This window comes from Syngnathoides biaculeatus, chromosome 2 (assembly GCF_019802595.1).
Source record: "Syngnathoides biaculeatus isolate LvHL_M chromosome 2, ASM1980259v1, whole genome shotgun sequence".
Lineage (NCBI taxonomy): Eukaryota > Metazoa > Chordata > Actinopteri > Syngnathiformes > Syngnathidae > Syngnathoides > Syngnathoides biaculeatus.
Genome location: NC_084641.1, coordinates 20445815 through 20461051, shown reverse-complemented (window position 1 = coordinate 20461051; position 15237 = coordinate 20445815). Strand labels below are relative to the sequence as shown.

Sequence of the window (15237 nt, the reverse complement as noted above, 5' to 3'; positions counted from 1 at the left end):
ATTAAATAATGAATTGATTTACTGTAACCATCCATCCATTTTCTTAGTCGCGTATCCTCACGAGGGTCGCAGGAGTGCTGGAGCCTATCCCAGCTGTCAATGGGGAGGAGGCGGGGTACACCCTGAACTGCTTGCCAGCCAATCCCATGGCACAGAGACCAACAAGTCGCACTCACAATCACACCTCGGGACAATTTAGAGTGTCCAATTTTTGTCGCATGTTTTTGGGACGTGGGAGGAAACCGGAGTGCCCGGAGAAAACCCATGCAGGCACGGGGGAGAACATGCAAACTCCACACAGGCAGGTCCGGGATTCAAACCCCGGTTCTCAGAACTGTGAGGCCAACACTTTCCAGCTGCTCCACTGTGCCGCCCTTACTGTAACAATGTATTTTGAATGGCTGCTATCCATCCATCTATTTTCTGAGCAGGCTATCCTCACAAGGATCACAGGAGTGGCAGAGCCTATCTCAGCTATCATTGGGCAGGAGGCAGGGTACACTCTGGACCTGTTGCCAGCCAATCACAGGACACATACACATGCAGGCACGGGAACAACATTCAAACTCCACACAGGCAAGGCCGGGATTTTAACCCCAGAACAGTAAGGCCAATGCTCCAATTGCGCCATCGTGCTGCCACTGAGATGAATGAATTTATTCAAATCTGATGTGAATGTCCGGGCCTGATGGAGTTCCTCCTCCTACCGGCGGGCGTCGCTGTTTCGAGCGTCGACGTGGGCTGCGAGGGCTGGCGGGGACGCGCGCTCTCAGACGCTTACGCGTGCGTGCGAAGCTGCTGCAGGTTGGTTTTCTTTGCTTCCTCTTTTCCTTGCAAAAATGATTAATGCTGGAGAAAGCGGAGATACTCGAGCCTGGGGATGTTGGCTTTAGCGCATAATTGTCAATGCGCGCGGGAAATCTGGCAAGCGCTTTCCCACGTGACGCGCGATGAGAAGATGTCATCTTCATCGTTGTGATGGGGGGCACAGTCGTGAGCTCTGAGCTCATCGAGAGCTGTGGAGTTTGCCTCACGTGGGCCTTTGTGAGCATAAGCTGCGTGGAGCACTTACATGGACCAGCGCTTGCATTTAAAAAAAAAATGTTGACACATTGGGTTCATTGGGATGCGAGTGTGAATGCTTGCTTGCGTGGATTTGGCCTGACATTGCCTGGCGTCGTTTTATGTCTAAGTGGGCACTGAGCGTGACAGTCTGTCGACTAGTCGAAAATCATTAGAAATCATGGTGGGGTCTGAAATTTCTAATTGTAGGTGCATCTCCACTGTGAGAGAGATAATCGAAAAATAAAAATCCAGAAATCACAATGTATGATTTTTTTCAACAATTTATTTATGTGATACAGTTGCAAAGAAGTATTTGAAGAAAAACATCAAACAAATGTAAATATCAGCCCTAAAGATAAACATAAAATGCAATGATGAAAATAAACTGGCATGGTGAATCATCTGATAAAGCGTTGGCCTCACAGTTCTGAGGTCCCAGGTTCAATCCCGGACCAGCGTGTGTGGAGTTTGCATGTTTTCCTCGTTCCTGTCTGGGTTTCCTCCGGGCACTCTGCTTTCTTCCCACATCACAAAAACATGCGACAATAATTGGAGATTCTAAATTGCCCCTAGGTGTGATTGTTAGTTCAGCTGTCTCTATGTGTCCTCCGATTGGCTGGAAACCAGTTCAGGGTGTCCTGCCCGTTGACAGCTGGGATAGGCTCCAGCACTCCTGCGACCCTCGTGAGGATAAGCGACGAAGAAAATGGATGGATGGAAGTTGAACCTACCAGTATTAATTTCTTGATTGAACAGCTCTGGATGTATTCATGCTCGGGTGTAGTCAGTAAAAATGAACCAAACAATGTGATTTACCACAGTTAATTCAGGATTTCACAACGGGGACATTTTAATTTGTTTGATGATCCTAAACATTAAATTGGATAATCTTCTAATGGTTTTTTTTACCTGTACCCGACCTGTACCTGTTCCCCCTCCCTTCTCCAGTGTGTACCATCATGGCAGCAGCGCCGGCGCCCGGCCTGAGCGACCTGTCTCGTCTGTACCAGACGGAGTTCGTTCGTAGCGCCCGTGCGGTGGGCGTGCTGTGGGCCGTGTGCACGCTGTGCTTTGCCGTCATCCAGGTAGTCATCCTGGTGCAGCCTTCGTGGATCGGAACCGCCGACATCCTCCACCCGGGGACGGGGCCAGCGCCACCCAGCGGCACCCTGGGATTATTTGAGGTGACTACAAATATTTGGGGATTTTGGGAAAAGTAGGTGCTGCATTCCCAACACATTGAGAAATAAAAGTTATGATGATAAATAATTTCATAACTTTATGTTTATGTTAAAGGCCCCATACCAACTTTTTCTCACATTTGTGAGTCTCATTGCCTCAGTAAACAGGAAATACGAATGAATATTGTCCACACAAGGTGGCACGGTGGATCAGCTGGTAAAGCTTTGGCCTCACAGTTCTGAGGACCGGGTTTCAATCCCAGCCCCGCCTATGTGGAGTTTGCATATTCTCCCCATGCCTATGTGAGTTTTCTCTGGGCTCTCCGGTTTCCTCCCACATCCCAAAAACATGTAATCTTAATTGGACACTCTAAATTGCCCCTAGGTGTGATTGTGAGTGCGACTACTTGTCTCTACGTGCCCTGCGAATGGCCGGGAACCTGTTCAGGGTGTACCGCACCTCTTGCCCGTTGACAGCTAAGATAGGCTCTAGCACTCTCTGCGACCCTCGTCAGGATAAGCAGCAAAGAAAATGGATGAATGGATTGTCCCCACATTTCTGAGGCTGCGACATTTTTCTGCTGAGAGGCCTGGAATTGAACCGATCTGCATCACTCGCAAAAATCTCTCTCTACCTCTCCGCTCCTGAACCAGCGCTGTCAAGATATCAAACCTGTTTGATTTTATAAGCGGCTCTTCTATATGGGGGAGGGGGGGGGGGGCAACCAATCAGAGGAAAGGCAGCGGCCCTAGCCAAATATAGTGGACACAAAACTGGGTCAAACTAAAATAACATTGAGCAAAGAGGCATGAGCCCATAGAGGCGACAATGACGTCTTTACGTGAAAGTGGTCTGTAGTGCAAAATAAAAAAGATTTGCGACTGCTGTCCTTGAGACCTGTGCCAAATCATCTGAGACCGGACACTGTTTTAAGTCTAGCGCCCCACGAAGGTGAAGCATCATACTGCATGTTTGGATGCATTCGACTTCTCTGAGGACCTTCGTGCTAAGACTGCGGGACGCATCTGGCTAATCTATGCTCATTGACACTCACTGACATCCACATCCATCCATTTTCGGAACCGCTTATCCTCATGCGGGTCGGCGGAGTGCTACCACCTGTCATCGGGCAGGAGGCGGTGTACACCCTGAAATGGTTGCTAGCCAGTCGCAGGGTACATGGAGACAGACAACAGTCGCACTCACAATCACACCTAGGGGCAATTTAGAGTCTTTAGTGAATGCATGTTTTTGGGATGTGGGAGGAAACCGGAGAGCCCGAAGAAAATCCCCGTACGCACAGGGGAAGAACATGCAAACTCCACACAGGCGGGGCCAAAATTCAAACCCCAATCCTCACAACTATGAGGCTAACGTTCTAACCAGTTGCTCCACTGTGCAGCCCGTTAACAGTATTGCTACTTTAAAATCTGCACCATCTGTAATAGCAATAGAGAGCCGTTTTAGTAACCACCAGAATAAGAGAATCCGATTGTTGCTTTGTTCTGGTGACCTCACCGCCGGTCGTGGCTAACTGCTCATTTGCTGTGCTGTGAGTGACAGGCTGTACTGAAGCCGCTCGCATTTTTATTTATATCAATGTTGCTGTTACTGATGACATACAACTCTCTCTTTATTGTGCAATATATACATACATATATACCGTATATTCTTATCCTTGCGATGTATTTTAACACTTGATGGAGTGCTCGTTCATTCTCTGCTCTTATTTTGTTCTCTGCATGTTTGGAGAGCCAGATTTTCTAATTTAACTTTGAACTTAATTAACTCGGACTAATTAGCGTTGTTATTTGAGGTGCAATGATTAATCGACAACAAATAATTGATTCTTGAATTGATCTATTTCGATATTCCATCAAACATTTGGAGACATTGTTTAACTTGACATTGGCCGAACAATATTTGAAAATGTTGTCAATATGTTCCCTGACATCACCGTCTCTCGCTCAAAGTCAGCTGGGAGAGGGCCCAGCTCACCCGCGTCACAATAAGGGACAACCGCTCCAGAAAATGGAGGGACCGATCTGTTGAATTGAAAATGGTCTCTTTATTTTTTCGACCACATTGTCCACGTCCTCTTTATGTATGTCCTCCCACGTCACGTCAGGTGTGTCTGGAGTCAGACCGACCGGTTCCAGATTGCCGCGGCCGTCTGTCCAGCCTGTCCCCTCTACCATCCTTCCAGTCGGTGGCGGTCTTGGTGGGCGTGTCCCTGTGGGCGGTGTGGACCAGCGTCGTCTGTCTCTGCCTGTTTCGATTCTGCAGCGCCGCCACTGTCTACAAGATCTGCGCCTGGCTGCAGCTCACAGCAGGTGGGGTGGGGAGGGGCTGCTTCCTCTACACCCCATCAGATCGGTACTCATTGTCTCTGGCATCGAGTCACGTGACTTACTCCCGTATCTGCTAACTTTCAGGGTTCTGCTTAGCATTGGCGTGCCTCTTGTTCCCCGACTCGTGGGAGAGTCCGGAGATGAGAGTCCTGTGCGGCGACTCGGTGAGTGACTCACAACTTGGCCCGACGCCATGGCGATGTGGCAACAGTTGACGGCAGTGCACGCTTGTCCGCGTCGCTCCCAGGTGGGCAGCTTCTCATCCGGGAACTGCTCGGTCCACTGGGCCTTTATCCTGGCCATCCTGGGCGTTTTGGATGCCGCCATCTTGGCCACGCTTGCGTTTGTGCTGGCGAACAGACAAGATGCCCTCCTACCGCAACTTGGCAAGGAAGGTGAGTAAAGGCATGTGGTGGCAGGCAGGAAGTGGGAACCTGACTATGTGTGTGTGTGTGTGTTTGCAGTGACTACAGGATTGCTGATGTCAGCGTAGACATTGTGACGCGTCTTCCTCCTCAACGTAAAACAATGACGTAATCGTCACTGTGATATCATCATTGTGTCATGAGGACCAATCAGTGTAGTGTTGAAGATGGAGCTGTATTTTATTTTATTTTATTTTTTTATCAGCTTCTTGTGTTCAACAACCACGTCACATGTTTAGCAGTTAGCATAGTGAGCTCATTTCCTTTTCCAACCTCCTTCATTTGGCGTCATTAGCACAGCTCACGTGGATTAATGGGACAAATTTGAGCATTCCTCCCTCCCCTTGATCAGCCCTAATGATGCAAAATAAGCACATGCCCAATTGTGGGATGCCATTAAAGGTCAAGTGTCATGCCTATAAACATTCTAAAATAGATATTGTAATGAAAAATACAGATAACATTCTTCACTTCAATGTCCATACGAGAAGATAAATATGAGCGGAGAGCACGTCATCCATGCGCAAAGTCTCATTCGACATCCAAGTGGTAGCCATATTGCCTGCAATGTCATCAGCAGATGTTACACCGGGACATTCGCCATTGAAAACATACGGTGCCACCTGCTAAGGGACACGGAAGCTCTTTTCGAAGAAGAGCACATCCTACAATTGATTGAAGTGACCAGGGCAATATTACCCTATCATTTCGAGCCATATTTAGATGACAACTAACAACAGACTCCCAGACAGTATGTATGAGCCAGCCCGGCTTGTCCTAAGCCGTGCTCGGCACCAACAGGTACCCCTGACTTACGTTACATTACGTTGTCTCTTTTGTTACATTCTGAGAGGATTACGTCCCCCCCCCAACCTCGATCTATTCTTTTTTTTAGTAGCTGTACAAACACCTACCTGTCATTTGGAACCCACGAAGATCTCGTCGTTTCCACCCATGGAATCCATTTTTCACGATGAACTGAGTCTTTTTTTTTTTTTCTTTTGAAAAGTATGAAGAATGAATCCCATCCTCCCGAGTGTTCGAACAATATCCAGTGATACAACAAGGCGGCGTTTTGGCCAACACGAAGGAACAAAGAGCTCCCTTCCAGCAGGTAAAACTAGTATAAACATACGAGACCGCTTGAGTGGGCATATGCTTATAACATCACTTCCTGCTTCTTGTCGAAAACAATCCCTCAAGAGGATTTTCATGGTGGAGTGACAAAAAGCCATTTACGTCAAAATCATGTTGTGTGGTGAAAAAAATGGATGGGTCCATTCCATCTGCCTTTTTTTTTCATTAATAACATACTAAAAATCATGCATTTCATGACAGTGGACCTTTAAAGATCATCATGAGCCATTATCTTGTTGTGTGGTGTGTGATAAGAATCAATTTTGTGTATATTAAGTCATTCACAACAAAAAAAATGACAACCAATGCAATAGAGCTACCAGATAAGATAATAGTTAGCTTAGCTTCTCCTATTTAAAAAAAAAAAAAATCATCTGTAGTGAGTGTGACCCTCATTTTTTAGCTTTGTATGTTAGCGTACCAACTGTTAGCATGTTACCATTTGATGAATTCTCATCTGAAATAGTACCCAAATATGGGAGCATTTGTGAATCATCACCGTGACATCATTTTGAAGCACGTGGAGTCCCATTCCCTTCCATGTGATATTAGTTAAGAAATCTCATTTTTGTGACTTTTTATCACCATATGAAAGTTCGGCCCAGCTGATGCCGAGCCAAACTGAACAGCAAAGCTTCTGTACAACAGCAGCACCCCGGATTTGCTTTAAATATTACGTTATATGGACAGAGCTCTCCCAAATCCATCTACCTGGTCTGACAGCGTTTACTAGGATCTTGAAGAAGTCTTAATCATTCAATCCTTTGAAAAATGTTCAGACGGCCAAATGTCTCCATTTGCAATGTGTATTTGGAATTTGTGTTGAATTAAAAATTTACATTTGAATTAGAAAAGTACTTAAGAAGCCTTAAGATGTTGGGTAGAACATTGGTGTGTGTCACTGTTGCAGAACTTTTGGAGAGTGCAGTACTCCTGTGTGTCCATCAAAATATGTGCTCCAGACTGTTTTGACTACTTCCAGATTCTTCTTCCTTTCTCATCTTCTGCATGTTCTCATTCCCATAAAGATGTGTTTGAGCAATCGTGTCAGAATTGTTATTCCTATTCTCTCTCTCTCAATTCACTCCGATAAAACAGGTCATTTTTTTCCCAACCTCTTCAGTGAGGGGTGACAAGTTATATCTTTTAGTCTCTGCAAAGATTCTTTTTTTGAACAAAAGCCACAAAGACGAGATTGCTTTCTTAAATATTATCTAACCAAATCAGTATAATATTGTAGAACTACTATCCATCCATTTTGTGAGCCGCTTATCCTCCCGAGGGTCACGGGGAGTGCTGGAGCCTATCCCAGCTGTCAATTGGGCAGGAGGCGGGGTACACCCTGAACTAGTTGCCAGCCAATCGCAGGGCATATAGAGAAAAACAGCCGCACACAGAATCACACCTTGGGGCAATTTAGAGTGTCCAATTAATGTTGCATGTTTTTGGGATGTGGGAGGAAACCGGAGTGCCCGGAGAAAACCCACGCAGGTACGAGGAGAACATGCAAACTCCACACAGGCGGGTCCAGGATTGAACCCGGGACCTCAGAACTGTGAGGCCAAAGCTTTACAGCCTCTCCACCGTGCGCCCAGACCTACTACAAAAGTCAAGATAACACCAAAAGCAACGGCACCATCAAGCATTTAAGTGATTTCCAAGTTATTAAATCATGTGGGACTTAACGCTGGTCATTGTATTTGTGCCAAATATTAAATACGAACAATATGATTGCTAATGCATCCATCCATCCATTTTCTTAGCCAGTTATCCTCACGAAGGTCACGGGGATTGCTGGAGCCTATACCAGCTGTAAACGGGATGGAGGCTGGTTACACCCTAAACTGGTTGCCTGCCAATCGCAGGGCACGTAAGAGACAAACAGACGGACTCGCAATCACATCAAGGGGCAATTTAGAGTGTCCAAAGAGTGTTATAATTGCTTATACATGTATTGTAATATTCATTTGCAAAACAAGTTATTCTAAAGTGTCTTACAATCACTATATAGAGTGCCAAAAGCCAAATGTTCTGTAAGTCTGGTTCCACTTGTGTCATGTAATCAGAATCTGAATCCTTTTTGTTGCCAAGTATGTGAAAAACACAGAAGGAATCTGTTTCCTGTAGTTGGAGCCGCTCTGGTACGACAACAGACAGTCAATTGATGGAGTTGCTGTTGCGCCAAAGCTTTCAAAGATCTTTGTGTCTTTGGGGTGCTGTAAAAGAGGACTTCATTTACAATCTCTATGTACTGCCCACAATGCAACACAACACTACCATTCATTAATCAACTGAAATAATCGTGAATCAGCCGATAAATCACGGCCGGCTACTGATCCGCATCTGCTTTCTGCCAACCGAGACACCACGTGACCATTCGGTGATGACGCCCATTGGACAACATTTGCAAAAATCCATGACCATTCTTTTTGGCCTCAGGGTGCTGTCTTGCTCTGTAATACGAGCATATTAGCATCGAACCTCAGTATCCATCCGACCATCCATCCATTCTCTTAGCCGCTTATCCTCACAAGGGTCGCGGGAGGCTCTGGAGCCTATCCGAGCTGTCTTCGGGCAGGACGCGGTGTACACCCTGAACTGGTTGCCAGGCAATTGCTGGGCACATAGAGACAAACAGTTGCACTCACAATCACACCAAGGGGCAATTTAGAGTTTCCAATTAATGTTGCATGTTTTTGGGATGTGGGAGGAAACCAGGGTGCCCGGAGAAGACCCGCGCAGGTACGGGGAGAACATGCAAACTCAACACAGGCGGGTCCGGAATTGAACCCAGGACCTCAGAACTGTGAGGCCAACGCTTTACCAGCTGATTCACCGTGCCGCCTTGTCTATACATTTCTGTTTGTGAGAAGATCTATCAAACAACGTGTTTGCAGTCTTCTTTAAGTGTGGATCCAGTCATTTCTATCTGGGTAGAATTGTGAAATGAATTTAAAGTGATTGTGTAAGGGTTTGGGGATCAATGATTTGGGCATATTTGGGGTTTAAGATATTAATGTAAGCTATTCTAAAAACATTTCACAAGGAACATCCATTATTTGCAATTTTGAGGCACATTGGCACTTCTACAGAAATGGCACTCTGTGTGGCTACACATAACGCACATCAGAAACCATCACCACGTGTTGACGAATGGACCATGGGCCTCGGCAATAGCAAAGGTTAACTAAATTATCATTTGTGCACGATGTATTTAGCTGAGTGACGTTGACACATGGTTAAACGTTTACATTTTATTATCACTTTTAATTACTTTTTGCCATGTAGGCATGCAAACGTGTGGTAGCATGACAAGCTGGGATTAGCTGGAGTGCACAAACACAACACAGAGCTCCAAAAGACGTTCTCGTGGCTCCATTTTCAATCTTCCCCTCTCCACAAGAAAAAAAAAAATTCATAAATAACAATGCAGATAGCATGACAACATAAGGTATGGCAGCTGTCAAAAAGTGGTTACACTAGCCAACTGCCCACCAGTTGAAACCATCAACCGACAAAAGGCCCGATCATTGGATGTCTCTAAAAGATGATCCTGAATGGCATAAAGCACAGGTGTCAAACTCAAGGCACGGGGGGCAGATCTTGCCCGCCACACGATTTTATGTGGCCCGCGAAGCCTACTGTAGAGTGTCAATTTACATGATTCTTGTAAAAATTTGTACCAAAATTTCAAATTGTCATATATCATAAATGATAAAGCTGAGACATTACAAGCATTTTTGTGTTACCAAACGTGAATAGTTGAAAAACACATTGCCCTTGAATTCTGATTCCAAAACTTGTAAATAAATTGATGATGTAGATATGATGAGATGATTAAATATTTTTGTTTTACAGTCATAACGGCCCTCTGAGGGAAACCGGAACGACAATGTGGCCCGCGAGAAAAATGAGTTTGACACCCTTGGCATAGAGTATATCAATAGACTGTACACTTACTTACAATTCACTTACTGTTGCTGTGTTTACCTCTTATTTATCAAAGACAGCAAAGGCGCATTTGACAAATGTGTTTTAAAATGATTCTAAACAATTATCCTGTGTTGTGGGGTGTGTTAAGAACATTTCTTTCAACCTTGAGCTTGTCAATGGCTAAAGAGGGGTCAACGCCTACCAATTTTCAAGGCTAATTTGAGCGTTTTTACCTACCTTGCCGATCAAAGTCAGCATAGGCCTGATTGGCAGATGTCTCTAAAGATGATCCTAAGGGATTATTGTGCGTTGTTGAGTGTTTTAGGAGTCATTACTCAGCCCTGCTTTACTAAAGTTTAAAGCATGGTGTACCCATGCCAATAATCAGGTCCAATTTGAGAATTGTTCTTCTGACCTTTTTCTGATCTAACTCAGCAAAGGCACTCTTGGATCAGGTATCTCTGAAGAGGATCCTCAGCAATTATTCTGATTTATGGGGTGTCATTTCAAGTCATTTTCCCTCAACTGACCCTGTTAATATCTTAAGTAGATTACAAACATACCGATGACCGGGCCTCATTCTCGGACTTCAACTCATTTGGATTAAAAGTTGTCCCTGTGACGAGGACACATTTCATGAATATGCATGTATTCACGACAATAAAGATGATACTTCTTAAGACAACACCACTTCCTTCCTCCTTTTCCTTTCTTTGCCTTCTACTTCCTCATGTAGTTAACAATCTGGTGAAGCAGCGCATGGTTTACGGCGGCTCTCCGGCGTCGGCCGCCATGTTGTCGCTCGTTGGCGTTTGCCACCGCGTGAAGCTGCTGCCCTTCCTCCTCTTCCTCGCCCAGCCTCTTCACCCTGAGCAGTGGATCATTGCTGCGCGGCGGCAAGGTGTCATCGTCAAGGGAACGGCGGCTTCTCCTGGACGCGGTTCCCGCGGGCTCAGGAACGGACAGATCCCGTCTTGTGCGTCGAGCAGATGGAGCATATTCAGGGTTGATGATTGGCATGATCCTAGCAAGCAGACGTCTGAGGAAGTGGGGGACACTGCGATGTGAATGTCGGTTGGCTCGCATTTCACTCACAAATGTGCACTTACCTCACATTGTTGTCATCACCGTAGTCGTCATCATCGCCCCGCAATCGCTCAAGTCTCATCCTTGCAGACGGGGATCTACCTACCTGTGGTTCCATCCTGCCAATCACACGTCAGCTGTTACTTACAGGATCATAATAATTTGAAAGACGTTTGAGTGCCGCGAGTCTGTAAACACTGTGACAGTAATCTGTAATGACTTTATAAAGTCTCACTTGTCTGTGAAAACTCAAATGAGTCTGTAACATCCTATTAGCTTTTGAAAAGTCACTATAGGAAGTCCAAGGAGTCTGTAAACTGTAAAGACTTCTAAACTAGTCTTTCAAGAAGAAATCTCAACTTGTCTGTAAAACTCTTGAGAAAGTCCAACAAGTGTGTTGGGACTCTTCAACAAGTCTTTAGAAAATCAGACAAGACTCTAAAGACTTGTCTGTAAAGGCTCTTTAGCAAGTCTATATAAAGTTTTCAGAAAGTCCAACTAGTCAACTAGTTTTTTTTTTTTTTAAGAAAGTTTAACTAGTCTGTATAGACTATAAAACTAATCCATAAAGATTTCTTAAAATCCAAAATGCTAACTAGCTGCAAAGACTAAAAAATCCAGGTACTCTGTAAAGAGTCCTCAGAAAATCCAAGTGTGAGACTCTTTCTGTGGAAAGTCTTTAGAATGTCATACTAGACTAAAGAGCGGTCCACACGTCTATTAAGCTTCTTAAACTCGTCTGCAAAGACTCTTTAACTGATCATGTTGACATGGGAAAAAGAGAACTCTGCTATAAAGAACACAATGGAACTCTCTCAACCTACTACAGCAAGAGTCCTACCCACCGTCAAGTTCACATTTTACACCTGGTAATCTCTTCAGATGTTGACATTTTATGACTTTAAGCTTTAAGACTTTGACTTTAAGCACTTGGCCGTTTCTGATCCTTTTTTTTTTTTTGTATGTTCTTTGAATTACAGAGGTTAAGGTTTAGAAGTGATGTTAAAATACTGTCTTTAAATGGGAATTTGTTGGTATTAGAATGGGATGGAACATGACTAAGAAAGCGTAACTGCGATTGGCTGGGTGTTTGGTTCTGACCTGAAGTAACCCTGCCTGGTGCACAGACGGTGAATTTGAGACAGCAAATGGTAGCCAGTTGAATTTGAGACAGCGAATTGTAGCCGGTTGAATTGTTAACATTGAAAAGTTACACTGAAATACAACTATTGAAAATGTGATCGCTTTACATTTCAAATTCAAATCCGGTTTTCTGCACTATTTCAATCTCAAATCTTAGTGGCACTTATTTAGTTCCATATGCAAACAACATTCAGGGGAGGAAGGCTGGTACCCAGATGCTGAACCCCAAATCTTAGAACTGTGAGGGTGTGCTAACCACAATAGCAAAAAGGCTGCCACTATTTGTATCCAAGCTCTTAAAATGTACATTTTTGTACAATGCATCCGTCACCTGTCGAGCAGGGCCTTAAGAAGTTGCGGTGTCACAAGGCTCCACCAGGCCGTGGGGACCCTCCCCATGCTCGAGACCCGACCTTGGCCACGGCCTTCGAAGTCCTCCTCCACCAGCTGCACATCTCCTGGATCAAGCAATCCCTCAGCCTCGGCCTTGGCGAGCAGGCGGAGCAAGGTTGTCACGGAGGCTGCATAAAGGTGACAGACTTAATTGGATTGCTCAAGGTCGCTTGAACATCTGTCATCAGTGATGGACCATTTCATAGTATTCGTCAACAATGGATGCCAGATACTTCCGGGTGGCAGAATGCGAGTAACCACTGCTGACTTGAACTGAAACAAAGACAAAAACTTGTTGTGTGGGGTTGTATCCTTACACACTGTACTGCAAAAAGTTTCCTTATTTTTTTATTTACTTCCCAAAAGGAATGTAAGTTTCATGGATGTGAGGGAGAAGTTTGCAAGTGCCTGCTGGCAGAGTAGCAACCTCTAAAAGGACACAACGAGAGGCTATCCCACATCATTGTGTTAATTGACAGCATGTATACGATTGGTTGTATAATCTGCTAGTAAACTATATTTAAAGAGTGTTATGCATTTTACCCAAATGAAAGCATGTCTGTTCCATCAATCCAAGCCGCAGAGAAATCAATCAACAGCATGCGGAACATTAAGTGACCAACCCCAGAAAACAGGTTGGTGGACTTCTTGTGTGTGCTTATATAACGAGCACAACTATTGCTTGATAACATGATGATCTGGAGCACAACCCGCCCAAATTTTGTTTTCTTTATGGCTGATGCTTCTGGACAAATGTGAAATAAATGTATCAAATTTATTCATACATATCTATGTTATGATATGTGTGAACACAAACGAAGCCTACACATGGATGTTGCCATCTTTGGTGGATTTGTGGTTCCATTTTGTGTTTACCAACACACATTGCAGATGTTTAATGTTCCTCCTGTTGCTTTGTCTCAGTCTCCTCATATAGGGTCTTGCCATTTACCCTTGCCAAAGGGAACTGCGTTTACCTGTTTTTTTTTTAACCAAATTCTGATATTGATTGCAATTGGAGACCCCAAAGCTTAGTGGTAACTCAAGGGTCGTGAGTTCGTATCTCACTGGGGTCTCCACTCCCCCTGAGGTTTTGTGTCAGGAAGGGCATCTGGTGTAAGAACTGTGCCAAGCAAATATGAGCGTTTCGACCCCTACTGGGACAAGCCAAAAGAAGCTCTCTCAGACATTGGTTGCAATTGTACCCTATGAATTAGCTAGTCCCTCATTAATTCTGTCTGAATTTACGCCGTCTCGATTTTTGAATTCAACATTTGGACTAACACCTGACACAGTCAAGCTACTAGAAAAAGTCTAAAATCTTCATTCGCCCTGTTTTCTAAATTGCTCTGCCTCACTCAAAGGAGAGAAGGGTTTTGTTTAACCGGGGTGCCACCAGAGATGTTTGTGCTTTTGCCACCCGGAAGTACATGTGATGTCACATTGAAATGTCCTATACAACCTAACCGCTGTTCCTCCTCGTCCTGTCTCTGCCCCCTCTCCACCAATCGCTGAAGGGCCTGCTCCAAACTCTGGCCCGTCCAGCCATCTGATTGGTAGTAGGCCGGAAGTGACATCACCTCACTGCGGTCGTCGCCGTAGGCCAACAGGTTCTGGTGTCTGACTCCTCCAGGGGCTCCAAGTGCCCACTGACAAAGGCCATTTCGCATCAGTCAACAGCAATGATTGATATTGTGATGTATATACAAAATTAGCACTGGAGCACACGGTTAGTTTCATGTCAGCATCTCCATCATGCTCCTTATTCGTGTTTTCATTTTGGATTCGTATGTTTGACAGTTTATTCCATGCAATCAAAATCTAAAAATGCGTTGCTGACTCACTCTCTTCCCCCCGCTTCACACACATACACACACGCACACTAGGCACCAGGAGACTGTAAGGCCTTGTTGCCATGGGCTACTGCTGCTTGTCACTATGGTGACCATGAGCTGAAATGCAATATTCGTCAGCACAAACAGACACACACACACACACACACACACACACCACACACACACACACACACACTTCCACAAAATGGCAGTGGAAAAAAACAAAGTTGGAAGCAGCCAGTAGAGCGTCACTCTTGAGGTGCGAAAAGACATGATGGTGCCTACCTGAGTGGCGTGGAGCAGCGCGGTCCCGAGCACGAGGAGGCTGAGCGACGCCATCCTGACCACTGAAGCCGCAAGGACAGCAAACAACAAGGAGGTGGCTGTGAGGGGGAGGGGAGAGAAGAGATGAGAGCGAGAGAGAGAGAGAGAGAGAGAGAGAGAGAGTGGGATTGATGGGAGAGGGGGGAGTAGGCATGTGACTTGATAAGAATATGCCGATTCTAAATTCATTATCGATACTGCTTAATCAGTCTGAATCCTTGTGAATTCTCTTGTCTATTTTCAATGAGTCAGGGAATGAACTAATACAAATCAGATTTGATTTGGGGATGATACTTCACCTCAGATGGCGTCACTGATGGTGTAGTGGTACACATGCCTACCTTTTGTGCGGGCAGCGTGGGA

The 15237-nt window shown here is 45.0% G+C and overlaps 2 protein-coding genes across 3 annotated transcripts; one reads left to right on the top strand and one right to left on the bottom strand.

Moving 5' to 3' along the window:
- The first annotated feature begins 630 nt into the window (after nucleotides 1-630).
- lhfpl4b (LHFPL tetraspan subfamily member 4b) lies at nucleotides 631-6042 on the top strand. 2 transcript variants are annotated; one of them, XM_061809081.1, is made up of 6 exons: nucleotides 631-804; nucleotides 2014-2249; nucleotides 4376-4580; nucleotides 4683-4762; nucleotides 4846-4993; nucleotides 5063-6042. In XM_061809081.1, exons 2-6 carry the CDS (start codon nucleotides 2025-2027, stop codon nucleotides 5089-5091), a joined length of 687 nt encoding a protein of 228 aa, XP_061665065.1. In that variant the 5' UTR covers nucleotides 631-804; nucleotides 2014-2024; the 3' UTR covers nucleotides 5092-6042. The 2 variants fall into 2 exon arrangements, with proteins under 2 accessions (XP_061665065.1, XP_061665055.1); XM_061809071.1 differs by lacking the exon at nucleotides 631-804 and having other exon boundaries at nucleotides 1988-2249.
- A 3369-nt stretch (nucleotides 6043-9411) lies between these two features.
- On the bottom strand, nucleotides 9412-14914 carry LOC133494850 (uncharacterized). The gene is made up of 5 exons (XM_061809058.1): nucleotides 14836-14914; nucleotides 14178-14364; nucleotides 12654-12843; nucleotides 11203-11298; nucleotides 9412-11132 (listed from the first exon to the last, which is right to left on the bottom strand). The coding sequence occupies exons 1-5, from the start codon at nucleotides 14887-14889 to the stop codon at nucleotides 10814-10816; spliced, it is 846 nt and encodes a 281-aa protein (XP_061665042.1). The 5' UTR covers nucleotides 14890-14914; the 3' UTR covers nucleotides 9412-10813.
- Between the last annotated feature and the right edge of the window lie 323 nt (nucleotides 14915-15237).